Here is a 24,598-nt window from a genome sequence, read left to right on the forward strand (position 1 = left end):
TTGCAAGTTCTTCGTACCGCTCCAATTGGACAGAGGTTGCTTGAATGGAGCCGAGGAGGAGCTGTACGGTCAGAGTAGTGCAAGCCTCGTACCCGAGAAAGTCGACCAAACTTTTCCTGGGAAAGCTGAGCGAGAAAATCATGCTTAGAGGAGAGATTTGACATCCAATGGCAACAAACATGAGGTCAAAAGTACTGCCGAGTCATGCCCATTCGGGAAGCCACATTTCTTCTTGTGCAACCCAATGCACGCCTTCGTATCCGAACTTGCCATAAAGTGGAGCGCCTGGAAAATTGTACCAGATCATCATCCTCGTATATTTATTTTGGTGAGCTTTAAGACGGAAGTTGTACTCAGAGTCGACTCTGAACTAGCGAGGCTGATTCGCATCGGCGAGTGACACAGTAGCCTTGCATAAGACAACGCCATAGATGCCGGTGCTGCCAAGGGCACACCATACCATGCAGCCTCTGCAAATTACAAGATCTGCTGTGCATAGCCGAGGGAGACGGTAGTGCAGCATCGAGAGGCAAGGCACCCGATATCCTGGACATGGGGATTTCGGTAGTCCTCGGGTAACTGCCTTTCAGAATATCAGCTTCAAAACTCAATAGTGATTGAACGGGTTATACATTTTTCCCTTGGAGTCTGAATGGAACCGGTGAGATTTCGCCCATGGTTGCAATTTGACAAGTGAGGTTGCAGTAAACTTTGTGACCATTCTATTTTTAGGCGTGTCATTGAACTAACCGCAGAGCAGGCGCGCCAAGCCCTAGCTCAGTAGGTGGACTTAGTGATGTACCAAACTCGTATTTCTTCTTCCCATCATACCAGATTTCGATATGTCTCTGTCCATTTAGCCGAGTGATGATGCAGGGCTGCATATTACACCAAAATACTGCTCATGTTGTAGCTCCGGGCTGCTGAGGTCCGATGCAGACACGAGTTATTAGACGGTCACCTGCGTCGTCCGCAAGAGCTCTAGTGGGAGGCGGTATTTTCCGCAGGGTGATCTCAGAGGTGACGGCTCAGCTCCAAAACGAACGAATCTCTCGTCCCAAAAAAACCTGCGTTTTCTTTCCATCTGCCCAAGGCTCTTTGTTGCTGATCAGCTTTGAAGAAGTCCGTCCATTCCTCTGCTCATCCCATCCCATCCAACATGTACCAACCCCTCGAGGATAGAAGCGAGCGGGACTCTCAATCCACAGGAGATTGCGAGAAGCTACTTTCTGATAGCCCAGAAGTTCCATTTCAGAAATCGCTCAGACGAGTCCCGGTGTGGGCTGTTCTCGCAACCACCATACTTGCATCATCTGCTTTTTTTGTATTGGGAACCTGGTTTGGGAGTCGTACGACAGATAGGTCCTGTTTGCAGCATGTCCAGAAATACTGTATGTTTCTAGGAACTACTCTCTTCGCGCAATCACTGAACTCGAGTGCAGCTCCAATCATGGCGGAAGTGGACAATTCCTACCACAGCGTTCGCTTCAACGGGTCGTTCATGAAGGAAAACGCGTTTCGACTCGGTGCAGGACCAGAAGTAGATGCCGCCTGGGAATCTCTGGGGATCAACTGTAAGCATCTCCCTCCACTGATGAAGACGATCGGCTTCTGACTATTTATGAAAGATCGAGGGATAGCCGTACCGCTTAGCGAAGGCCCCAAATCCGGCCTCCGAGCCGACCAAGTGCAAATCAACCCCAAACACGGCGGCGGCTTCCCCGCTAACGTCGAAGGCCTGCACCACCTCCACTGCCTCAACCTCGTGCGCCAATCCCTCTACTACAACATCGACTACTACCGCGCCCAAGGCAAGGGCGCGTTCGTGAACGAAGAGAGCGTCGTCCGGTACCACGTCTCACACTGTCTCGATATCGTGCGCCAGCAGTTGATGTGCACGCCGGACACGGGGCTCCTGGGACAGGTCTGGTGGGACCCCGAGTACCCGAAGGCGTTCGTGGATTTCAACACGGAGCACAAGTGCAAGAACTTTGAGGCCATCCGGCAGTGGGCGGAGGAGAGACAGCTTCCGGAGACGGTGCCGGAAGACTTTTTGAGACCGCCGCAAGCTAGTGATACCATCTATGCGGCCATTCCTTGAACGAGCGGAAGGAAAGAAAGAATGATTGTGCGATTCCATTCAAGATACAAAGTTAAAAATAGAACGTTTTTTAAGACGAGCAAAGGCGAAACTACACGGTCGATAAAACATCACTTAGTGGAGCCAAGATGGCTCTTCGTGACGAGCAGAAACGAAAGATGAGACTCCTTCTTCATGAAGAGATTGACAAGAGAAGACAGAGCTTGGAAATGGGAAACAATGTATTTCTAAGAGCTCAACAGATCAGAAGCAATGAACATATGTAACCATTTTTGAAGCTCTCGCAGTAAACCTTTGAGCTCTCGATTCAATTCTGAAAGTCAGAATATTGTACTCATAATAAAAATGTTGTTTATGGAAGGAATACAAGCTCCTATTTCTAGCCAAGCGCCAAAGTAGTAGTTGAAAACATGCTTTCGATAAATTGCCCAAAGCAATACCTTCTAAACCAAAACGATTGGGATATTCCCTGTAAAAAAATGAGCAATATAGCAAGAAATATGATAGATAGAAAAGACGGAGTTTTCATAAAAGTCAGGCGTAACGCTTTCGAGAAAGGAGAGCAGTCCCTCCCCGTTATGCGCAGAACATCGTCTCGGCTCACACAGGTCAAACCCTGGGCGATAGCCGGGGCCTCTTTCCCGTCAGGTAATCCGGCTGCAGGTCCTTCAGCATGAGGAGTATGCTGTCGATCAGCGCCTGCTGAGCCATCTCCTCACTCTGGCCTCCGGGATCTGGCTCCGAGACGCCCGCCGCGCCGTCTGCATGCCTGTCGCAGCTGCTCCATTCGGGTCTTTCCATTTCCTGTACCGTCGTGGAGAAGTCTCGGGGATTATTTGAAACACGAGTACATGACGGTGAAAGCGAGCTTGACTTGAGAGGCTTGTGGGATATCCACGCTTGCCCCCGTGTTGTTGGTATTGGCCGCTGACGGTCTGGATATACTTGGCGTGGGTTCTCGTTGAGTCCGTCTAGCTGAGCCAGGCCCTCAGTGGTGTATGGTAATCTCTGAAGATGACTGTTGCTGGGTTTCTCTGGCTTGGGTCTATGACTGTCGCGAATATAATTGTTGATAGAGATGGCATAGAAATGCGGGTACCCGGGCAACGAGGTGATGGGTCTGTCCGACATGGTTGTACTCGACCGGCAATATGATGACGATAGTACTGTCCTGGAGAACGGTGTGCATGAATGAGCACTTCGTGGGTGCAGGATAAAGGGCTTTTTCAGAGGCAGAATGCCATTCTCTCCTGCATGTAAGAAATGTACAGGCATCGCCGGGTGGTTGAGACTGGTCCCGAATGGTGTGTTAAGATGCCGATAAGCCACCGAAAGGAGCCGATGTTGTAATATTACTGAATCCTGCTCGAAATTACAGAAATTGTTGTGAAAGGATCGTCAGGGCTCGGGGACATGCTGGGTTTCGAAAGGGCCTGTACCAATAGCAGAATTCATGGGGCATGACAGCCCTCGGACGCTCAAACGACGCAGTCTTCTTCTCCTGGACCGTTAAGATAATGGGTAGAAGGAAGAGATCATGGCACAGTTCAGTCAGATGTATGAAACAGAAACAGGCAATACACGTACAGCAGCTCGTGATATTGAAGAAAAAAAAATGGAAAAAAATGGAAAAAAAAAAGCAAAAAAAAAGGAAAAAAAGGAGAAAAAAAAACAGGAAAAGGATAAAAGGTTGGGCCGATGAACAAACAGTCAGAAAGTCGCCATGAGAATGATGTAGGAACGACCAGAAGATACAAGTTCGAGGTCCATTAAACATTGAACTTCAGATGTCAAGAAAGCAGACAAGCAGCATCATAATATGTGACAGGGGATCTTGGTGGACGTTGTCGCTTAAAACGGAAATTATGAAGGCATTCCCAAGGCCGCCCGGCTTCGGCCAGCATTCATCCGAATATCGGATCCGGAGATTTCCCTCCCCGTAGTCAATCGATACCAACGAATACATACAGAGGTAGAAAACAAGATGGGGCGACTGCAGAGGCTTCTCCGAGTTCCCCGAGCTTCATGAATTATGAATCATGACAAGGTTCGAGACTCGTATGCAATGCCGATTCGCATACCGAAAGGAAAGCCTCCTCTCGTCGAGAATCCACCGTTGGCTGGGAGTTGACGGTTCGAGTTCGAGGCCAAGTCCGCCAAATAATACTCTCTGTAAGGGAAAAGTCCGATCGCATGATGGAAAAGAGCATTCTGAAGCTCGGCATTCGCGGCCGAGCCATCGATTACCTACCAGATGCCAGCTCACATGACTCGGAGGTTTGGAATTTCCGTTGTCCGAAGGCTCGTCCGTCTCCATAGCCTCCGAGTCCGCAGCATCAGAGCCGCGTTCCGCCTTGGTCTACCAAGTGTCCCGAAGCTGTCAAGTAGGCTTTATGAACAGTGAACACTGTATTTCTCGAAGACTCTTATACTTTGTCGATTTCCAACTTTTCATCTGCCGGGCTTTCAAATTGGCGGATGCAACTTAATCAACTCCCGGCACTTGGAAGGTACTCTAAGTAACAAATGGCGTCGTATTATTCGTAAAATCACTTGCCAAGCCCCTCCTTTGCCTATCGCCATGCGAAAGACGGTGAGTCTCTTATACCCCGATTATCTATCGACAACGGTAGCCTGGCGATGATACTGCACTCACTTTTCTATAACACTTCTCCGTCTCCTTGCGTTTGCCTCTCGTATGAGAAATTGAGAGAATTTTGGCATGGCTCTCTATTTTGGCTCGGAATTCCTGAATTCCCCGCCGCCTATTGAAACCACGCGACCTTTTCAAGACGGCGTGGAAAACTATGCGACCCTTACGAAGCATCGGGATACATACTCTTTCATCGACCCTTGGCGCTTCTGCAATGCGCTCACGGGCAAGATTGTGCTGATAACTCAAGCCCATCGTGGTGTTGGACGATCTACCGCTCTTGCATTTGCACGTGAGTTACCCGGACCCGAGTACGAGGTGGTGGGCTTGTTTATATGTGTTTATATATATATGTGTGTGTGTGTGTGTGTATAAATATATATAAATATATACTTAAATAAGGTATATGTATATACACACACATATACATACTATACACACACACACACACATATATACAAACACATCTACATACCTCTTAAATACCCTCCCGCTCATTTGACTGACTTGCGCTTCAGGAGCTGGAGCATCCGTCTGCTGTGTCGGGCCGACGCCCGATTCACTAGAGCCTCTCCTTCGCGAGATCAAGCAGACGTTCAACACCCCGACACTCGCCCTGACAGCCGACCTCCTCGCCCCCGGCGCGCCCGCCCAAGTCGTCAAGCTCGTCGAGCTGCACCGCGGCCCGGTGGACATCCTCATCAACATCACGCCCGCCTCCTACGCGCGGAGTTTCGACACCGAACCCGACATCACGCAAGACTGGTGGCCGACGATGGAATCCGGGGTGCGCGTCCCCGTCGCCCTCACGCACGCCGTCCTCCCCTCCATGATCGCGCGCGGCAGCGGCATCATCATCAGCACGACGCTCATCGGCGGCGTCGTGCACATCCCCTTCATGTCCGCCCAGGGCACGGCCAAGGCCGCCCTGCTCAAGTTCCACCACCACCTGCACCTCGAGACGGCCAAGAAGGGCATCCTCTCCTTCGCCGTCCACCCGGGCCTGATCCCCAGCCACCTGCACGACCCGGGCATCTCCTTCCTCGAGCGGCCCGAGCACATCGGCCAGGACCCCGAGTTCCGCCAGGTCGTGGCCGACCTGGTCCGCGAGTGGGAGTGGTGCTCGGCCGGCCTGGCGAGCGGGACCTTCCTGACGCTGTGCGCCGAGCCCCGGGCCCGCATCTTGAGCGGCCTGTACGTCAATGCCGAGAGGGACATGGAGGAGCTGCTCACCAAGATCGAAGCCGACTGGGGGGACCAGGTCAAGCGCGAACGACTCTACCACTTGAAAGTTGACGAGTACTGAGTGTGGTTGGCGGGGCCACGAAAGGGGGACACGAACCAGGGAGAGCAGAAATCGGGAAGGTGGAAGGTAGAATATCCAGCAGAAGACGAAGGGATCAACATGTTATTCACTTGTTACTAGCACATTAGAATAGTCAGGACATATATTCCTCTCCCTCTCCTTCTCCCTGTCCCTCTCCCTACTTTTCTTTTTTCTTTTCCCTTGTCCTCTTGTCCTCTTTCCCCCTTTCCCCCTTTCCCTCTTCCAACCCCGTATCTAATCCGTCCATACCCATCCAACCACCTAACTCCCTAACTCCCTACCTCCCTAACCACCTAACCACCTAACTCCCTACCTCCCTAACTCCCTAATTCCCAATCCAATCCAACCAAACTCCAAACTCCAAACTCCAACATACAAAACCCCAAATCCAAACCCCAAACCCCAAACTCCCAAACCCCAAAAACCTCGCTTAACGAACTCGCTTAATCCATTCCAGCCTCGCCTCGCCTAACCTAACCTCGCCCAAAAACCAAAAACCAAACAAGCAGAAACCAAAAACCAAAAACCAAAAACCAAAAACCAAAACCAGACAAGCAGAACAAGCAGAACAAGCAGAAACAAGCCCATTTCACTCTTCTTCTTATTTCCTTTCACCGACCTTTTTCACCTCCGTCTCTCTACTCTCTCTACTTCACTCTACTCCTAAGGAACAGGTTGGTTAGAAAAAGAAAGAGAGAAAGAGAAAGAGAGAAAGAAAGAGAGAAAGAAAGAAAGAGAAAGAAAGAGAGAAAGAGAAAAAGAAAGAGAAAATTGTTGGGGGATCTTCAATTTTTTTTCAGTTCATTTGTTAATTAGACTGTGAGATGTGAGTACCTATGTTTCCGTCTAGATATTTTAATCATCCTCTCTCTTTCTCTCCACTTCTATCACATCTCTCACATCTCTCACATCTCTCATTTTTCCTTTTGGGGAAACAGCCGTGCCCCTTGCCCCTTGCCCCTTGGCCCTTGGCCCTTGCCCTGCCTTGCCTGCATGGGGTGGTATCTACTGTACATCCTGCCTACTTTACAGAGACCCCGCCGCCATATCTGTCATTATGTCCCTGTCGTCGGTCCATGTCCACATGCGTCTATTGCTGCCCTCGCCCAACATAAAAAAAAAGTGGTATTTGTATTGCGCTCCAAACCCCTGTCCCAATGCTTGCTTGCGTGCTCCGCCTAAACAGGTAAATTAAAATCGCTCAGAAAAATCGTTCGCTGTAGAATACACCCATCCTTTCCCCTTCCCCCCCGAGAGCCGTACGCCGACCACGGCTCAGTACACGCGGATGGCGGATACCAAGCCCGGCTTGGGCGCACGGCGCGGAGAGTACTCGAAGAAGGCGCGCGGCGGCTCCGGCTGCGGTATGGCGCGGGGCGTGGGCTGGCGGCGGCGGCGGCTGCTGCTCCGGTAGTAGGAGGTTGTGACGATCCTCTGCTTCTCGGAGAAGGTGGGCAGGGCGGCGCTGGGCGGCGAAGGAGGCATGGACTCGTCCTCCTCGGAAGAGGAGGCGGCGTCGTCCGAGTCGGGGTCGAGCTCCGGCGTCTGCTGCTGGGAGCGCGAGGGGGTGAGGCGTAGCTGCAAGCCCTCGAGGTCTTCCTCACCGTCGTCCTCGAACTCCTGTTCGACTTCCTCGACGGTGGCGCATGCGTCGTCGGAGGATGAGGGGGACGGGGAGCGGGAGGAGAAAGAGTGCACACGCTGCAGCGGGGTGAAGCGTTCTCCCGTCTCCACGTCCTCGTCGTCGGACCCGTATGTGCTGCTCTCCGAGTCGGACTCGGCCTCGGCGTCTTCAATGTGCCAGTCCTCCGCGGGGTCTTCGACGACGGCGTCGGCCCATTGGATGTGTGTCCGGCCTTTGGTCTTGGAGGAGGCCTTGGTGACGGATTGGTGGAACCACTGCTCCTGCTCGTCCTCGGCCGCTGCGAGCTCGAGCATCAGGGAGTCGAGGAGGTTGGCATGGCCGACCAGCAGGCGCAGGTTGTGATCGGAGCGGCCTGCCTCGGAGGACAGCTTCCCGCGGGCGGTGTGGGCCAGGTAGTAGGTCTGGGTGATGGACATGGCTTTCCGCTGTAAGGGGGAGGATGTCGAGATGTAGATTGAGGGTGGTGTCGAGGTCGAGGTTAAGGCTGGGCTTGGGGTTGGGGTTGAAGATAAGGAGGAGGAGGAGGAGGAGGAGGAGAAGAGCGGTGTTGTAGACATGGTCGGCATTTGGTCTTGAGATTGTGCAATTATGCTGGATGACTCAAGGCCGAAGACCGATGACCGATGACCGGATGGTAGGCCAAGTTTAGTGTTTTGGCAGGGTGGTGGTTGCAGATGCAGGTTATCTCGAGTAGGTAAGGGGGTTTGTTGGTGGTGATGCTTTGAAGCCGAGGAGATTGACTATCGCTGTTTGTTGATGGTGTTGGGCGATGGTGATGTCGATGTTATTATTGTTTGTTTTTGATGTTGCTATCGGTGGGTAGTCACAGCATGGCTGACTGTGTTGGAGGTGGGAGCATAGTCTGTTATGTATCCGGATGCAGTTGAATCTTTTGCCTGAACGATCGACCGACTGGACATGGGGGGGGGGGGGAATGTGATATGGAACATGGATAGTGGATTTATTCCGTCTCCGTATCCGTGGATATGCCAGAGAGAGGTATGTGCGCAAGTGCAGAGTTCGGAGTATCTGCTACTTAGTCGGTGGGTGGGTTTAGTTGAGTGGAGCGGAATGGAGTTTAAGTTGAGTCCGGGTCCGGGAGTGGGAGTGGGATTGGGAGTGGGAGTGGGACTGGACTGGACTGGAGTGGGAGTGGGACTGGGACTGGGACTGGGACTGGAGTGGGACTAGGACTAGGACTAGGACTGGGACTGCGACTGCGACTGCGACTGGGAACAGGAACGAGAACGAGAACGGGAACGAATGCGAATGCGAATCAACCTGGGCTGGACTGGGCTGAGCTAGACTGGGCTCGGCTGGGCTGGCCTGGGCAGGGCTGGGCAGGGCTGATATTATCTCCGAGTCGCCGATGAGATGAGTCAGGTGACCGACGCAAGCTGAGATGAGATCAGATTACTCAGTCTTTATCCCAAACCAAAACCAAACCAAGCACAGGCGCAGGCCCCCGGCACGGGCCAGCCACATCAAACCAACCCAAACCAACCACAACCAACCACAACCAACCACAACCAACCACAACCAACCACAACCAACAACAAACAACAACAAACTAAACCAACAAACAAACCCGCCGAACCAAAACACTCATACCGTACCAAACCAACATTACAAATCACCATCATCATCATCACGCATCATCACGCATCATCATCCATCCCAAATCAAGCCTCCCCCGATCTACATTTATTGACTTGCTGACTACAGCTACAACCACGGGATGCTCCTATGGCCAAGCCACCATGGAACGAAGCTTACAGTAGATGAACCGTACGGTGTACGCACCCAGACGGGATTAACGCTTTACGAGCAAAACCTTCTGCTTCTACGTACTGTACGTAGTACCGGTTACCTACTACGTCCTTACTGTATACCCGGCCACAAAGCGCATACCGAGTGCATATTTAAAGATCAGTCAGTCAATAATTAGATATCCACTTTTGATCACCCCGCATTGCATTACCTACGCACATCTGCAGCACTGTAATTGGAACTTCTAGAAGAGGCCTGGGAACACCGTACCCATGGCGGGCAACAAGACTTGGATCTCATTTGCCCAGCCCGCAATCAACCAAGCATACGCACCGCACCGTCTCAGGGGGCTTTGTTCTTTTCTTAGGAGTGATGTGGTCTCTCCTTTCTTTGATAACCGACGGCAGCATTGTACTCATCTGCTCGGTCCGTACTTTTGAAAGGGGTATCCTGCTCCGTACCGTGCCTATGCTGTATAACACGGTACGTTACGGGCGAAAAAGCTGCCGTGCAGAGAGAGTCATCCGCTCCGCAGCAGACCAAACCCGCCACGGCTCCAAGCAGTCGTAAGGTACCGGTAAGCCAGCAGCAAGTCTTTGATCAGCAGGATTTCCCCCAACATGGGACCACCCGATGGGAGAACAACCCCCTACCAACGACCAGCTCCGCTCTTCTGCACCTCTCTTCTCCTCTCCTCGCTTTTGCACTTCCTCTCCTTTTCCGATCGCGCATTCGCTCGCGGTACGAGGCCTTGGTATCGCTAGTGCTTGGTATACATACAGCGTACCTCTTACTTCGCCCGCGATTCCAAATCTATCTCATCCTGCGTGCTGGGGCAGCCAGGCACGCGACTCTTATCCTCTTCCCCGATCATCGATCTGTCGCTGAGGTTCCAACCGAAGCCTGGGGATCATACCACTCCCATACTCATAGCATTCCTATGCGCACCCACGAGCCCGTGAAAGCCAGTCATCTAATCCAGCCTGGGGGAACGAAGCGACAAAACCTCTAATCCTCTATCTCCTCGTTGATCCATTTACGTATGCTAGTAACTTATCATCGCTACCACCAAAAGCCAGCACTGGCTGGGACCACCTTGCTCTCCTCCCCCGTTCCCGTTCATGACGTTTGCATCTGCATGGGTATACCGATGATTAGGGATTCATGGGATGATCACTCTATAGCAGTAGGAAGTCTAACTCTACTGTTGTTGTAGGTATTCACCGGCTACGCTCAGCTGACGAGTCAAAGAGCATAAGGAGACGCCGGCTGCGTACCGCCGTTGATCTCACTCTGATCCGATGCGAACCAGGTTTTCCTTCTTCCTGTGCACGGTAGATCCAGTAGCAGTAGCAATAGCCATAGCAATAGCAATAGCAATAGCAATAGCGGCGGCACTACCTACACTAGTTAGTACCCTTTCCCGGGAACAGGATAAGGGACGGAGGGATTCGCCGGGACCAGAACATGCTGCTTTCCGCACAGTAAGGCACACGCGTCGTAAATGGAAGTACCTACAGTACAGCTACCGTACATCTACAGCTAGTAAGTAAGTAGTAGTAAGTAGTAGTAAGTAGTAATAAGTAGTAGTAAGTAGTAGTAAGTAGTAGTAAGTAGTAACAAGTAGTAACAAAGTACGGATAAAGTATAAAAAGCATAAAGTATGAAATTCATTACAGCAGCCCTCCCCGCCCATTCCTTCACGTACCTACCTACCGGTAGGGCAAGGAGAAGATGGCATGCTCTCTCTCTCTCTCTCACGGGAAAGGCCAAAGAGAAAAAAAAGAGAGAGAAAAAAAAGAGAGAAAAAAAAAAACAAAAAAGAAAAGAAAAGCACGTCGGGCCATGAGCCGCTTCTGGTGCTGCGGTGCGGGAGATCGCAAGCTAGATCGCAAGCTAGCTAGCTAGCGGCGGCAGTCAAAGCTATAGTTAGTACGACGTGGTACGTGGTTAAGAAGGTGCTGGGAAATGGAATAATAGCGGTAGCTAATAAGGTAGGTAGGTAAGGTAGGTAGGTAAGGTAAGGTAGGTAGGTACCAGTGGGACTTGCCGTCGCGGTCTTTGCTGGTGGGGTTCGGGCTGGGCGCCTTTCCCTAGGTAAGGTAAGGTAAGGTACGGGGAGTAGAGTAGAGTACTGTACTGTACTGTACTGTACTGTAAGTAGAGAAGGGAAGAGAAGAGAAGAGAAGAGAAGAGAAAGGTAAGTAGGGTAGTAAGGTAGTGAGGTAGTGAGGTAGTAAGTAAGTACGTAGTAAGTACCCAAAATAGCTACCTAGCAGCTAACATAGGTAAGGTAGGTATAAAGCATAAAATAAATACAAACGTGGTAAAAAAGAAGGTATGACGTATAGAAGCCCCCCCCCGTCCCCCCTCCATCGAATGTTCTTCTGTCTGGGTACATACAGTACGTAGTACGGTACCAGCAAAGGATTCTTCGGACCGGGAAAGGATCGCGCCGCTCCATCCCAGGGGGGAAGAGGGGCGGCGGGCGCGGAGCCGCTTTGGGTAGGGTGGGGTACCGGTACCGGTAGATGGCTGCTAGCGGCGGCAGTGGGAGAGCAATATTGGATTGTATTCGCTGGGAGGGGAATAGCTCCGTGGATAGCGATACGTAGTAGTAGTACTAGGTAGGGAAGGACTCATCGTCAGTGCGCCGGCTGCCTTGGGACGGAACCCGACCCGACCCGGCGACCCGGCGGGGGCTCTCGGTTACGCTAGGTACAGTCAGTCAGTCAGTCAGTAGTTTGTGGCCGTCCCACTTCCAGCTAGGTATCAAGCTCCTCCTAAGGTAAGTACTACGCATCAACCATACAAGTAGTAGGTAAGGTAGGTGTTCCCCGTCCTTTCTCATCCTTTCATACTTCTAGTAGTATACGAAAGAGCAATATCTGTATGTAGAAGTCCGTAGTATACACGACCAGAGCGCCGATCCGTGCGTCTCGCTTCTATTGTTACTTATACCGGTAGCTCCATCTTTTCTCGATCTGTCCGCGCTACCAACGGCGGCGACGATGACGTTTTCGGCCTTGGGATTTTGTACGTCCTGTCCGGAAACGTATAGGTATTCTCACTGTAATTAATCATCGTCCTCGTCACTAATTTCACCTAAAAAAAAGAAAGACAATCCTCGGAAAGCTCTCAGCGACGCTGACTCTCGCATGCCTTTTCCAACACAACACCAGCTCTCTCTCTCATCCCACGCACAACCACGGTCGAAAAGGTAAGCATTCCGCGTTCCTAACATCTCATCTCCGCCCAAACAATCCAATCCAATCCAATCCAATCCAATCCGCGCCTCTCTCCGCCCCCCTCCCGCCCCCTCTCCCCTTCTTCCCTTCCAACCACGATTTGAGCGGTCCTCTAACCCTCCTTCATAAAAGCCCGTTATCAAACCATTCAAAACCAGTATGAGTTACCAATCCAGAATCATCCACCTTTTTTAATCGTCCCTTCCCCGAGCCTGGGACCGTCCCATAGCCGTCCCACAGCCGTCCCCGTCCCAGTTTTTTTTAAAAATAGGCTTATCAACAAGCCCGTTTTTCAAAATTGAAAAAATCGTTCGATGGATTATTTGCAAATGATATGCAATTATAAATAAAAATATTGTCTTTTCTTTCACGTAAAATCGATCTATTAATAATTTATGAGAATATATATGCCATGATGTTTCTCGGTGTCGCTGCCGCGGCTTATAGGTATATCAACGCTGTAAATTTTTTATCATCGAAATCGATCGATGTAGTAAAAGTTCCGTCGCGCCAGAGATGCGCTCCCTCTGCCTGCCGGGAGGGGGGGTGTGGTATGGGAGTGGCAGGTATACCTGGGAAGAGGTAGGTAGACTGCTAAGCGATTGAAAAAAAAAAAAAAAAAAAGCTTACTAATCAACGTTCCTTAAGACGGTTTCAAGTTCGGGGATTATTATTGTTGTTGTTATTGTATTTATTAACGTCGGGCGGGTATCCAAAACGCAATGCTTGGACCTTAAGGACCTCTTATAAGGTACGGCGACGTGCTACGTAAAAGAATTATATATAAAATATTATTTAATTACGAGTAAAAAACCACGTTGAAGAAAACCTTTTATCAAATAGCTGAACACTTGTAAACCTCTTAAAAGCAATTTATAATGCTATGCGTCGAGTTTTCTCTTGATAACTATTGCATACGTATAGCTTTACGAGCGGCTTCGATCCGTATAATACAAACATCGTTTTCTTTCGTCGTAAAGCTAAGAAAGCTCGCGTTCGTAGCCCTTAAATAAAGCCGATATATTTGCAAAACGCTCTTTCGAAAGCGCAATACCGTGTTTTCGATCAATCGAACTAAGCCTTTCCTATCCCATCTCTTATACCCGTTCCCTCTTTATCGCAAATCCTCTTAGTCTTTTCCATCGGTATGCTCGTCAAGTATAGATCGTAATCGGCGTAGTATTCGAAAAGAAAGAAAAAAAGGAGGTTCGGAAATCGCCGGTAAGAGAAAATCTCTTCGAAGAGACGTCGCATGTCGATGATGCAATTTCGGCTCTCTAGACTCTCGATCTCTCTTTCTACCGCAGGAGAAAGAAAGAAAGAAGAAGAGCTGACGGTGCGGAAAGGGCAGGCACCTCGTACAGGTAAAGAATCGTAGCCCCCCGAGCGCGGGCGCGAGCGCGAGCGCGAGGACGATCAAAAAGGTGGATTATTCTTGATTTGTAACTAGGACTGATTTCAAACGCTTGAATAACCGTCTCTGATAGAAGAGGGTCGGAGGACCGCTCGAGTGACCCCCTCCCTACCTGCCTTTGAGGTAGGTACTTACCTTAGGTATTGTAGATACGAGGCAGCGAGGCGCGCACTGACGGGACCGACTAAAAGGAGGGTTGCAACGCTATGAATAGGTGGTGAGTGAAGCTGGGCGTACCGTACTTGGTGAAATCGACTATCGACTTGACTCGACGCGCTGCTTGCCTGCCTGCCTGCCTGCCTATTTATTTATTCTCTCAGCCGCCCGAGGGTTTTTATAGCCGGCGTGGAGACTTCAAGTAGGTGCGGCTTAAATATATATATACATATGCATATATATATATATATGTGTGTGTGTGTGTGTGTATGTGTATATATGTATATGTATATATCTCTCTCTCTCTCCTCCAATCCTGCCTACACTTCTGCACTTTACCTACCACCTACTCCTCTCGTCCATTTCAATTCCTCTCAATTCCTCTCACTTCCTCATCCCCCCCCCTCCCTCTCTTCCCTCCATCTCCCCCCTCTCTCTCCCCCTTCACAACCTCATTCTCTCTCTCTTACCTCCTTCATCAGCTCGCATTTCCTTCCTCTTTCTTTCTTTCTTTCTTTTCTTTCTTTTCTTTTTCCTTATCATCAAAAAAAGAAAAAAAAAAAGATTTCCACAAACACACACACAAACGATGCCCCCCCTCCTCTTGAGGTCCCTCTGCGCGATCCTGCTCGCCTTGAGCTACCTCTCTAGCCCGGCCCGCGGCCTTCCCGAGGGCCGAACGCTCATCGGCTACCGAACCGTTTCCAAGGCAAGTTTTTTTATTCTTTTTTATTCTTTTTTCTTCTTTTTTTTTTTTTTTTTTTTTTTTTTTTTTTTTTTTTTTTTTTTTTTCTTTTTTTTTTTTTTTTTTTTTTTTTTTCTTTTTTTTCTTTTTTTTCTTTTTTTTCTTTTTTTTCTTCTTTTTTCTTCTTTTTTCTTTTTTTTCTTTTTTTTCTTTTTTTTCTTCTTTTTTCTTCTTTTCTCCTTTTCTTTTATATATATATATATATATATCTGCGCTCGAGGTTTTGGAGATGGAGATGGAGCTTTTGATACTGACTGCCTGACTGACTGATTACGCAATGGGAACAACAGGCGGAAGCGGATCTCATTAATGCGAAGAACGAGGTGCGCCGCGATGAAGCGTTCGATGACCGAGGGCTTTTCCGCAATTCTATCGGGTTTGGCATTTACATGGGTGAGTGTTTGATTTTCAATTTTTTTCTTTATTTATAAATTTTTTTTTTTTTTTTTCATATATATATATATATATACCTCGATCATCCAACCCACTTTCTCTTCTCCGACGCAGGAGCTAACGAATCCCCCCCTTCCCTCTTCCCCAAATACAGTTCCAGAACCAGCCGGCTGGCCCGCTCAACCAGGGGACTGGCACTGCGCCCTCACCGCGGACAGCCGCAAGATCGAGCGCATAGACAAGGCATGGATCAAGTACACCTGGATCCGCGAGAAGGACGACGAGATCGAGCTGCTCAACCTGATCGGGGACGAGGAGCGCATCGTGGAGTACCTGGGGACCTTGGTGGCCGAGCCGGAGAGGGCGCTGCGCTTCTCCGACGTCGGCGCCCGGGAGGAGCTGCAGATGCTGATCCCGACGGCGGTGGTCAACGGCGGCGATCTGGACCTGTGGGCTGTCTGCTTCGAGACGGAGGCGGAGCTGAGGGCCTTCTCGGACGAGGTCGTGGATTGGGAGGCTTGGGGTGATATTCAAGGGGAGCCTCAGCACGGTTATTCTTAGGAGCGACGTGTTTTACGTGGCGGGTTGGCGGTGGAGATGACGCTTGTGTCTGAAATACGAAGTCGTTGTTGGCGCTGGGGAATGGAGTTTAGTTTAGTGATAGATGAGTTCACCTGGAGAAGTCTAGATCATGTCACGTTACTGTGTGAAGTTAGTTGGGCTTTAAATGAGCGCTATTTGGTACAGAATGCACCACCTAGAATCGGGAAGAAATCTCAGAATTGTGGCTCCAGGCTTGCTCATGAATCCTCTCTTGGCGTTTATTATTGGTTAACGCTCAAGCGTCGATCAATACTACCGGTACATATCGATATCACAGTAAGTAGCATGTAAATCACAAAAGTATAAAATCTAGAAGCCTTATCGAACATTCTTTCACAACGTACTACTACTACTAGTACCTACTACGTAGTACTACGTACTACGTAAGTCCAAGATAAGGATGGCGTGCCTTGCACCACTCGCAAAAGGCAAAGCAGGTCGGGGAAAGAGTCTAATTGAGCTTAAGCAGCGATCGCTTTGACCGCTCCCGACCCTTTTCGCAAAAGAAGGTTACAGTAGTACTACGTACCTATTCTTTTGCCTTTCGTTCCACCGATCTGTATGGGATCCGTTCGACTGTACAGTAGTAGGTATCGTCTCTTACGTAGTACTTGTACTCCCTTCTGAAAGCTCGCGCTTGTCCCCTTCGGAAATCTGAAGCCTGCAGGTCCACAGGCGGCGCACCAATTATCATCTACCACTACGGTACTACGTAGTTACTACGTATCTTTATCTTCATCTTGGCGCTGTATTCTCCGATCAGCGATCTAGCATCCTTTCCTTTCCTTTCCTTTTCTTCTTATTTACTACTTTCTTTCTTTCCCCATCCGATAACACACGTCCGTTGTACGTTACCCACCTATGCATCTCATCTCATCTAAACTCATCCATCCCATCTCATTTCCCCCTGCATCCCATCCCATCCCATCTCATCCCATTCATTCATCTAATCATACATTGTACCTACTTCGATTCCACCCTCGACGTATCGCATCCCCACCCCCACAAACCCCCCACTCAACACCCCTCGAATCCTTCAGATCCTTCAAACCCCACACTCTCTCCCCCCTCCCCTCCCCTCAATCCCCCGGCCCCAACTCTAAAATATCGATTTCTGTTTCCGGCTACACCTCCGTTTCCGTACTTGCACTCCATCGATAATTATGCTTTTTCAGCCCTTTATCTCTTGGCGCTTTTTTCTATTTTTATTTCGGGATGTTGCTTATCTGGAAGACAGGGACGTGCATGTCGGCGTGGATGTGGAGATATGGGTCGATATGGGGATATGGGTCGATAGAGATATAGAGAGATGGAGATATAGAGAGATAGAGAGATAGAGAGATCGATACCACCGACCACAAACTGGTGCATGGGAGCTGAAACGATAAGAAAATACAGACTAACTGTGCTGGATATCGAGGGAGAACTAGATGGATAGATAGACACAGTACGGACATGGACATGGACATGGATATAATAGTAGTAGATCCTCGGCAGTATTTTCCCGGATATTGAAAATGGAGCAATACCGGGGCTCGGGAAGGAGTGTGGGGGTGGGTTCTGGGATGTGAACGTGGATGAATGCCGGATGGGAATGATGTATGTGAATGACGGAGATGGGGATGGGGATGTGGGGGGGCTAGGTGGGAGTGGGGGGTAGTTGCTGAGTAAACATCCCATCTCTTTCCTCTCAAAACTAGGTACCTTAGGTATCGTTCGTTGGCTTCGCTTAGATTAGATTGATAAGATAGATAGAGACTGACTGATGAGAAGGATGGAGAGGTACGGTCTCATTCGGGCAAGAAGGGAGGGAGGGTACTAGGTGTCTGTCTACCTGCATCCATCCATCGATCGATCCGTCCGTTCATCCATTCATTCCGTTCTGGGGGAGAGGTCTCCTCTCGTTCTTCGTCCCTCTGTCTCTCTCTTCCTCTGTCTCTCCCTCTCTCTCTCCCTCTCTCCCTCCCACCCTCTCCTTATCTCAACACCCGACTAAGCGAAGAATTTCACAAAACCAAACAACCAACCAACCAACCAGTACTAACAGCTATCATGCGAAAGCAAACCTGCAATGCACATTGCACTTTCTAGTATTTACCCTCTACACCGCACGACATGCCACCCCCCCCCCCCCTTCCCCAGAGCATGCCCATCAACGCTCCACCGACTCCTCTACATACTCTATACACCACATAGCGGCTACGCACCATCCATTGCACGGCATGACTTCACCCACCGATCAGTATCAGTATCAGAATCAGAATCAGAATCAGAATCCAACCCTTCTCTCTCCGCGACGTTGCTTCCCTCATCTCCATGAATCATGAATCGAAAAACTCTACCGAGATGATTCTACAGCCTTTTTTTTTCTTTTCTTCTTGTTTCTTTTTTTCCCCCTCCTTTTAGCCAATGCCCCCCCACGCCCTCCCTCCCTTTTTTTTCTCAATATCTCTCTCAACTCTCTCAACTCTCTCAACTCTCCCAACTCTCTCAACTCTCCCAACTCTCCCAACTCTCTCAACTCTCTCAACTCTCTCAACTCTCTCAACTCTCTCAACTCTCCCAACTCTCTCAACTCTCTCAACTCTCTCAAGAAAAGAAAGAAGAAGAAGAAGAAAAAGAGGAGGCCGGGAGAAGAGAGAGCATGGAACAGTCTGAATTTTCTTTCTTCTTCTTCTTTTTTCTCTTTTTTTTCTCTTTTTCCTAAAACCCCCTCTCTCCCCCCCTTTCCATTTATCCATTTCTCCTCTCCTTACCAAATTCCTCACCTAAAAAGAAAAAAAAAAAAAAATAAACCCAGCTATTCGAACATCTCATAGTTTCTCTAGAATCTGGCTGGCTATGCAAATTAGGGGGGTTTTTTCTTTTTTTTTTCCCTTTCGCGCTATGGCTAGGTATTTTTCTTTCTCTCTCTGCTGCCTCTCTCTCTCTCTCTCTCTCTCTCTCTCTCTCTCTCTCGCACGCGCGCATACAGACACACACACGCACACACACACACATTTTTATGCCGAATAGAGGTCATCCTCATCCGGAAGCGCAACACCTTGCTTCGCATCCCTAGCAGATACTTCCTGGGCTTCTCCTCTCGCCAAGGAAGTTAGGATCGGTGCGGCTGCTGTAGCTTCTCTGCTGCTGCTGCTGCTGCTGCTGCTGCTGAGTCTGCTTGCCTCGTTCTTGTCGTCGTCCTCATCTTCCTCATCGTCCTCATCATCGTCCTCATCGTCCTCATCGTCCTCATCATCGTAATCCTCATCCACGATAATCTCCCGCGCAGGAGCATCAGGCAGGAGCTTGCGCTTCTTCTCCGGTGGCATCTCATTTTCAACTTTAGGCATCTCGAGCTCTGCCGGGTCTCCGCTTTTGCCGCGCTTCTGGCTGCCATGCTTGAACGTGAACGTCATGGGCTTGGGTGAAGGCATGCTCTGGTCACGAGTCCCGTTGGGCGGAGCCTGGGCGGCGATATCATAGTCGTCGTCGTCTGGGATTTCGATCTTGATCTTGAAGTGGGTGTTGTCGAAGTTGGCTTCGTCTCTGTTTAAGTGTTCCTCTTGGCTCGCGTGCTTTACCTCTCGCTGTAACTCGTGATCCTCGTCTTCATCCTCGTCCCAATACTCCACCTCATACTCCTCCTCCTCCTCCTCCTCCTCCTCCTCCTCCTCCTCCTCCTCCTCCTCCTCCTCCTCCTCCTCCTCCTCCTCCTCCTCCTCCTCATCCTCATCCTCATACCCATCTTCATCCTTGATCTTAGTCTCACCCTCACCCTCAGTCTCGGCCTCATACTTAATCTCGCTTTTCTTCCCCTTGCCCAGCTTAGCCCGGCTAGCCTGTCTCGAAAGCTTGCACAGGATGTGCTCGATATCGATGATATTCAAAGGTCTCCTCTGCCAGATTGCACACCAATCCACAACATTCCTGATCCAGGAACCTACAGGCGAGTTGTCGAAAACAGTCATGATCTCCCACAGTGCATGGACAATCTCGTCGGGTGTCTTGGGTGGGCCTGGGGCTCCTTGCTCGGCGATCATTTTCAGGGCGTTCTTGGCGCCTCGGGCACTGGTGTTGGTGATGTGGCGGACGAGGTCTTCGGGTGTAGGTGGGAGACAGAGACCAAACTCGAAGAGATCACTTACGAGGACCCTGCTACTGTATTAGCATATATATATATCTTACCAGAGAGAGAAGAGAACCGGTCAAGAACGAACCAAGAGATAAGACCATGCTCCGGGATGGCGTGGATACCGCGCTTGGTCAGATTGTCTTGCATCTGTGCAAAGGTGACCAGGTAAGGATTGATGAAGGCTACTTTGGAAACAATTTCCGAGAATACCATCAGCTTCTCAAGCATATCCATGACGTAGTCCTTTCGAATTTGGAGGTTTCCGTAGGCGGGGACCGGGATGTGAGCCACGCCTGCCCAGGCCTTGATGGTCGAGGCAAGTGACTCGAGGTTGATCGAGTGTAGGAGCCAAGGCGTATGGAGGCTGATTGCCACCATCCTGTCTCTGCTGCCGAAGGCGAACGTGCGCCAGATGCACAGCTGGAAGATCACACCTTGCGAAGTCATCGGGACCCGGGTCGCACGAAATGTTTCGATCATATACTTGACCGACGTTAGCTTTCAAGTTCCCTCAAGTCTTGTTTGTTTATGCATTTGGGAATAGATAGGCTCCGAGTATATATATAGTTCTTTTCCTCGAGAAGATGAGAGAAGAAGTCGGATTCTGTACTGGACATACCTGCATTGATGCGCCAGTTTTTCGCAGAGGAAACATCTTGTCTGCCATGAAGGCAGATGAAAGTGCAGAGATGACGTATTTGCGGCAATTCAGCTCGCCGGGATGGCTCTTGTCGAAGGTTCTGACATCGCGGTGGGGATGAGCCAGGAAGAGACCGAGGCGGAGTGTATGTACAACCGCGCAGAATAGGTCCTTGGCAAAACCCGACAGCTTGCCCAGCTCTGGCAATGCAAGCTCGGCCTGGGATGGACTAAAGTATGCTGGTTCCATCGTGCAGAAACTATAGCATGAAGCCAGTCAGCATATATCTTGGACGGCGCTACTTGGCTGCGGGCTGCTGGCTGCGGGCGGATTCGGAGCTTCTTCAACTTCTTCAACGACCAACCTTTGGTTTTCCGAGAGGTAGGTAATAGATGTAGACGACGGTATTTCCACTGTGTGGTATTGCGGAAAATATCAAAGCTGGCTAGTGCTGTTGAGGTTGTGGGCTCCTTCCTTAAATAGATCAGACTCAGTTTGGCGCTACGGTAGTGCTTCTTTCCCTCTAGCTCCCGAGCTACCGTATGAGAACCACATGGACTTCACCGAGCCGACTCGTGAATCATCCTCTATTTGGTCAGATTCATACAAGTATTCACAAGAGTAGCAAATAAATCTGATCTCAACCACAAGTAGAGAAACTGCTTGGTACTGAAGGCAGTAAAGTATTAGATATGCAATTACATATCCGATTCTGTATGCGGTTAGAACTGAGGCTACTAGGGTCTCTACAGTGTATTGCGAGTATGTACTACTGCTATAGTATTTATTTAATTTTCAGTCTCTGGAGAATTCACTAAGATCCTTCTGGGGCGATATCTGACGGATTCACCTGTGCCACAGTCAGTATATCTTTGCTCCTGGATTCGTGGCCGGAGACGCACCGTATTGCTTGTGGCATCTCTCGATATCGAGGTGCATATCGCCGGTGTAGGCATAGTAGGCACCGTAAAGTCCTGTAGTTTTCGCCAGGAACGGTCCGGAATCCTTTACGAAGGGATGGAAATACAATCTGCAAATGACAATAACGGTGATCTGTATTGAATGAGTCGTGAGCTCTATATATCGGGAACTGCTCGACTACTAACGTGTGCAACTACGTACGATACAGCCACTGATACCAAGGTCCCTAGCCTCAAGATTGCGAGAAGAGTCAGTAACTGCGAAGTAGAAGATGTCTTCCTCAGAGACCGTACATAGATAGAGCTTTTACATTGTAAATGAGTTCGTGAATTTGCTCTCCAAGATACTACGTAAGTTGTGCCGTGGCTGACAAGTGGGGCATCTGGGCTCAAAAAACCTAAAGAAGAGAATTCTAGGTCAAATATCTCCACTTGAGGCTAGAATCAGTCGAGACTGTGTCACATACATACTGAAGCACAATAAATAGCTGCCATATTGGCTGTGGATGTTTTAATCGGTTTTGATGGGTGGCAGGCAAATGGACAACAACCATGCACCGAGGAATTCAAGGGGGGGGAACTAGCCTGCTAGTCACGTGATAAATTCATATGGGCCGCGTTTGCGATCAGATCCTCTGCATTATCGTTTCCCCTCAGCCAAGATCATCTGTCAAATTCAATTCCACATCCCAGCGGGCAATTCGAATGGATAAAGAATCACAGTGAAATACGTGCCCCCATTTCACTCTAGCAAGCACTCTAATCAGAGCCAACCGTTACCGAAGACACGTGCTCGCGGCGTCGTCCTTAGCTTTCAGTATAGCGAAGCTTGAGCACGACGATGACGATGACAACAGCTTCAGGAGGCATCACTCCATCGAGCTCATTGCTCATTATTTGGAAATGTATCTTTTTTTCAAATAGATCTGATATCTACACTGTCCAAATTTTCCGAAAAAGTTTTGCTTTCGCACCTCTATGCCAGTACAACTTCTTGGCTAGTCTGTAGAGATCATGCTCCTGTTCGCTTCTTCGACCTGTAAATTTTGCGTAAGCAGCTTCATTTGGACATCACTTTGAATACATATTTAATTTATCAAGGAATATACCACTTATCTTATCATTTTCCCTGCCTATAATTAAGATAATTATCCTCGAGCTTCTTATTGTATAAAAAGCAGTTTTCTGGCAAAAACTGTTTGATCTAGAAAGCTGCGTTGTTCAAAGAATTGTGCATTCGTAGTCGGTACATCCCAACACTGATTCCGGTCTGAGACAATGGCCAGGTCTACTGTCACAACAAAGAAAACTCCCTGGGATCTCCGAAGACTGATGGGATCATGCGTTCATTCTCATGCAAGTCCTCAACTCAGACCCAAGTGCTTAGATCATGGCAGACCACGAAGCACCACTCCGGATCCTTCCTGAGCCTGAATCCATCGGCCACAAAGTTGCCCTTCTCCCAGCGAAGATGCTACTACTACTACCTAATAGTCTGCAAGAATTTGCCAAGCAATTCCATGGCACACAGGCGACGAATCTGGCACCTCGGAATACCCTCACGCTATCTCTGGCAGCATGGTGGGCAGTCCTGATCATATTCTACTTCCCGTATTCTATCAATGAAGCACCGCGTATTCTGTCGGTTCAAGATTCAGCAACTTGGGCCTCTCCCCTCTCAGAATGGCCTGTGGATGTCGTGGAGCGGGGATTAAATTTCTCTGCAGATGTGGAGCGAATCCTGAGATCTTGGAATGGCAAAAGCTCGTCTGAGGATTGGAAGGGTGCGGATGTGGCAGACGATTTGTTTGTGAGATTTACAAGGCTGTCAAAACAGCAGCCTATCTCGTAAGAAAACATCCGAGAAATCGCCTTAGTACAGCATGCGGGGAAGACGAATGGCTGACTTTCTACCAGACAGAATTTTGGAAAGATCTCCAGGCAGCGCAGCAAGGTCTTGTCAACACTGGATCACGGGATCTCGAACTACACCTCGACTCTAGACAGCCTCGCTATCAAGGCTATCTCCGCTAGCACGGCGGCCGAGTCACAGTTTCGAGCTGCAATCCAAATGGCGGGCAGAAGCTTCATCTATCGACACAACCCTCTTACGAAAAATAAGAACAATCCGCTGAAAAGAATACTCCAAATTTTCTCATCCGAGTTGTTCTTTCGCCTGTCAGAAGCCGCCCGCCAAGCTGGCAGTGTCCACCGCGATCTCGTCGCCCTCGAACAGTCCCTCAATGCTCTCGCGAATCCCAGCGGCAAACTGCTCGGCGAAAGCGCAAAATCAAAGTTGCGCTCAGCAAAGTACTGGGAAAAGCAGCTTGGTCCTTTCACGAGCCGACTGCACCTAGCCAACAGCGTTGAGCCCAGTGGTACAGCTCCCGCAAAAATCCTTGCTGCTTATGCTGCGGATATTGCGGCATTGCGAGATTCTGTTGCCGGGAGTAAGTATATGCTTGTGGATTTGAGGCTCAAACAATATTTCTTCAGTCTTTGGCTAGCTAAGCACAAGCGGTTCGATGATGAGAAGGATTTGAAGGGTGGTCTCAGTAGGTACCTGTCGATTGTTGAGGGCGGGAGAAAAGGCTTGGAGAATTTCCAGCTGGGGATTGTTGAGAGATAGGACGAGATTCGCTTTTCTGAGCAGGTGCAGAGTCTCGCTGACGAGGTTCTACTGAAGACCTTGTCTACGGAGTTCCAGCGACGTCGGCGAAACTCGGACGCTTTCTTTCTTGAGCACGCTTTGCCTCTGATTTTGGTTCCAGTGATGGTTCGAACTTGAAGTTCGGGTTGGCGCCTGCTGTATTGATTCTTATTTGAAATTGCAATTAAAACTTATTCCGGCCGTTTTCCCGCTGCA

The 24,598-nt window shown here is 49.5% G+C and overlaps 8 protein-coding genes across 8 annotated transcripts; 4 read left to right on the forward strand and 4 right to left on the reverse strand.

The window, feature by feature from the left end:
- Nucleotides 1-1,159: 1,159 nt before the first annotated feature.
- On the forward strand, nucleotides 1,160-2,101 carry L3040_004447 (uncharacterized protein; the record flags this gene model as incomplete). The annotated part of the gene is made up of 3 exons (XM_066155050.1): nucleotides 1,160-1,391; nucleotides 1,443-1,574; nucleotides 1,629-2,101. The coding sequence occupies 3 exons, from the start codon at nucleotides 1,160-1,162 to the stop codon at nucleotides 2,099-2,101; spliced, it is 837 nt and encodes a 278-aa protein (XP_066011980.1).
- Nucleotides 2,102-2,710: 609 nt separating this feature from the next.
- L3040_004448 (uncharacterized protein) lies at nucleotides 2,711-3,232 on the reverse strand (the record flags this gene model as incomplete). Its single annotated transcript, XM_007291508.1, has 1 exon — nucleotides 2,711-3,232. The coding sequence occupies one exon, from the start codon at nucleotides 3,230-3,232 to the stop codon at nucleotides 2,711-2,713; it is 522 nt and encodes a 173-aa protein (XP_007291570.1).
- Nucleotides 3,233-4,823: 1,591 nt separating this feature from the next.
- L3040_004449 (uncharacterized protein) lies at nucleotides 4,824-6,060 on the forward strand (the record flags this gene model as incomplete). Its single annotated transcript, XM_007291509.1, has 2 exons — nucleotides 4,824-5,046; nucleotides 5,273-6,060. The coding sequence occupies 2 exons, from the start codon at nucleotides 4,824-4,826 to the stop codon at nucleotides 6,058-6,060; spliced, it is 1,011 nt and encodes a 336-aa protein (XP_007291571.1).
- Nucleotides 6,061-7,356: 1,296 nt separating this feature from the next.
- Nucleotides 7,357-8,142, reverse strand: L3040_004450 (uncharacterized protein; the record flags this gene model as incomplete). The annotated part of the gene is made up of 1 exon (XM_007291510.2): nucleotides 7,357-8,142. One exon carries the CDS (start codon nucleotides 8,140-8,142, stop codon nucleotides 7,357-7,359), a length of 786 nt encoding a protein of 261 aa, XP_007291572.2.
- Nucleotides 8,143-14,903: 6,761 nt separating this feature from the next.
- On the forward strand, nucleotides 14,904-16,013 carry L3040_004451 (uncharacterized protein; the record flags this gene model as incomplete). The annotated part of the gene is made up of 3 exons (XM_066155060.1): nucleotides 14,904-15,014; nucleotides 15,350-15,452; nucleotides 15,607-16,013. The coding sequence occupies 3 exons, from the start codon at nucleotides 14,904-14,906 to the stop codon at nucleotides 16,011-16,013; spliced, it is 621 nt and encodes a 206-aa protein (XP_066011981.1).
- A 3,044-nt stretch (nucleotides 16,014-19,057) lies between these two features.
- Nucleotides 19,058-21,061, reverse strand: L3040_004452 (uncharacterized protein; the record flags this gene model as incomplete). Its single annotated transcript, XM_007291513.2, has 3 exons — nucleotides 19,058-20,192; nucleotides 20,258-20,655; nucleotides 20,792-21,061. 3 exons carry the CDS (start codon nucleotides 21,059-21,061, stop codon nucleotides 19,058-19,060), a joined length of 1,803 nt encoding a protein of 600 aa, XP_007291575.2.
- A 539-nt stretch (nucleotides 21,062-21,600) lies between these two features.
- L3040_004453 (uncharacterized protein) lies at nucleotides 21,601-22,227 on the reverse strand (the record flags this gene model as incomplete). Its single annotated transcript, XM_066155070.1, has 4 exons — nucleotides 21,601-21,662; nucleotides 21,715-21,865; nucleotides 21,919-21,944; nucleotides 22,200-22,227. The coding sequence occupies 4 exons, from the start codon at nucleotides 22,225-22,227 to the stop codon at nucleotides 21,601-21,603; spliced, it is 267 nt and encodes an 88-aa protein (XP_066011982.1).
- An 895-nt stretch (nucleotides 22,228-23,122) lies between these two features.
- Nucleotides 23,123-24,361, forward strand: L3040_004454 (uncharacterized protein; the record flags this gene model as incomplete). The annotated part of the gene is made up of 2 exons (XM_007291514.1): nucleotides 23,123-23,580; nucleotides 23,650-24,361. The coding sequence occupies 2 exons, from the start codon at nucleotides 23,123-23,125 to the stop codon at nucleotides 24,359-24,361; spliced, it is 1,170 nt and encodes a 389-aa protein (XP_007291576.1).
- Nucleotides 24,362-24,598: the final 237 nt, after the last annotated feature.

Source organism: Drepanopeziza brunnea (genome assembly GCF_022702325.1).
Source record: "Drepanopeziza brunnea f. sp. 'multigermtubi' strain 214-2 chromosome Unknown ctg6, whole genome shotgun sequence".
Taxonomy (NCBI): Eukaryota; Fungi; Ascomycota; class Leotiomycetes; order Helotiales; family Drepanopezizaceae; genus Drepanopeziza; species Drepanopeziza brunnea.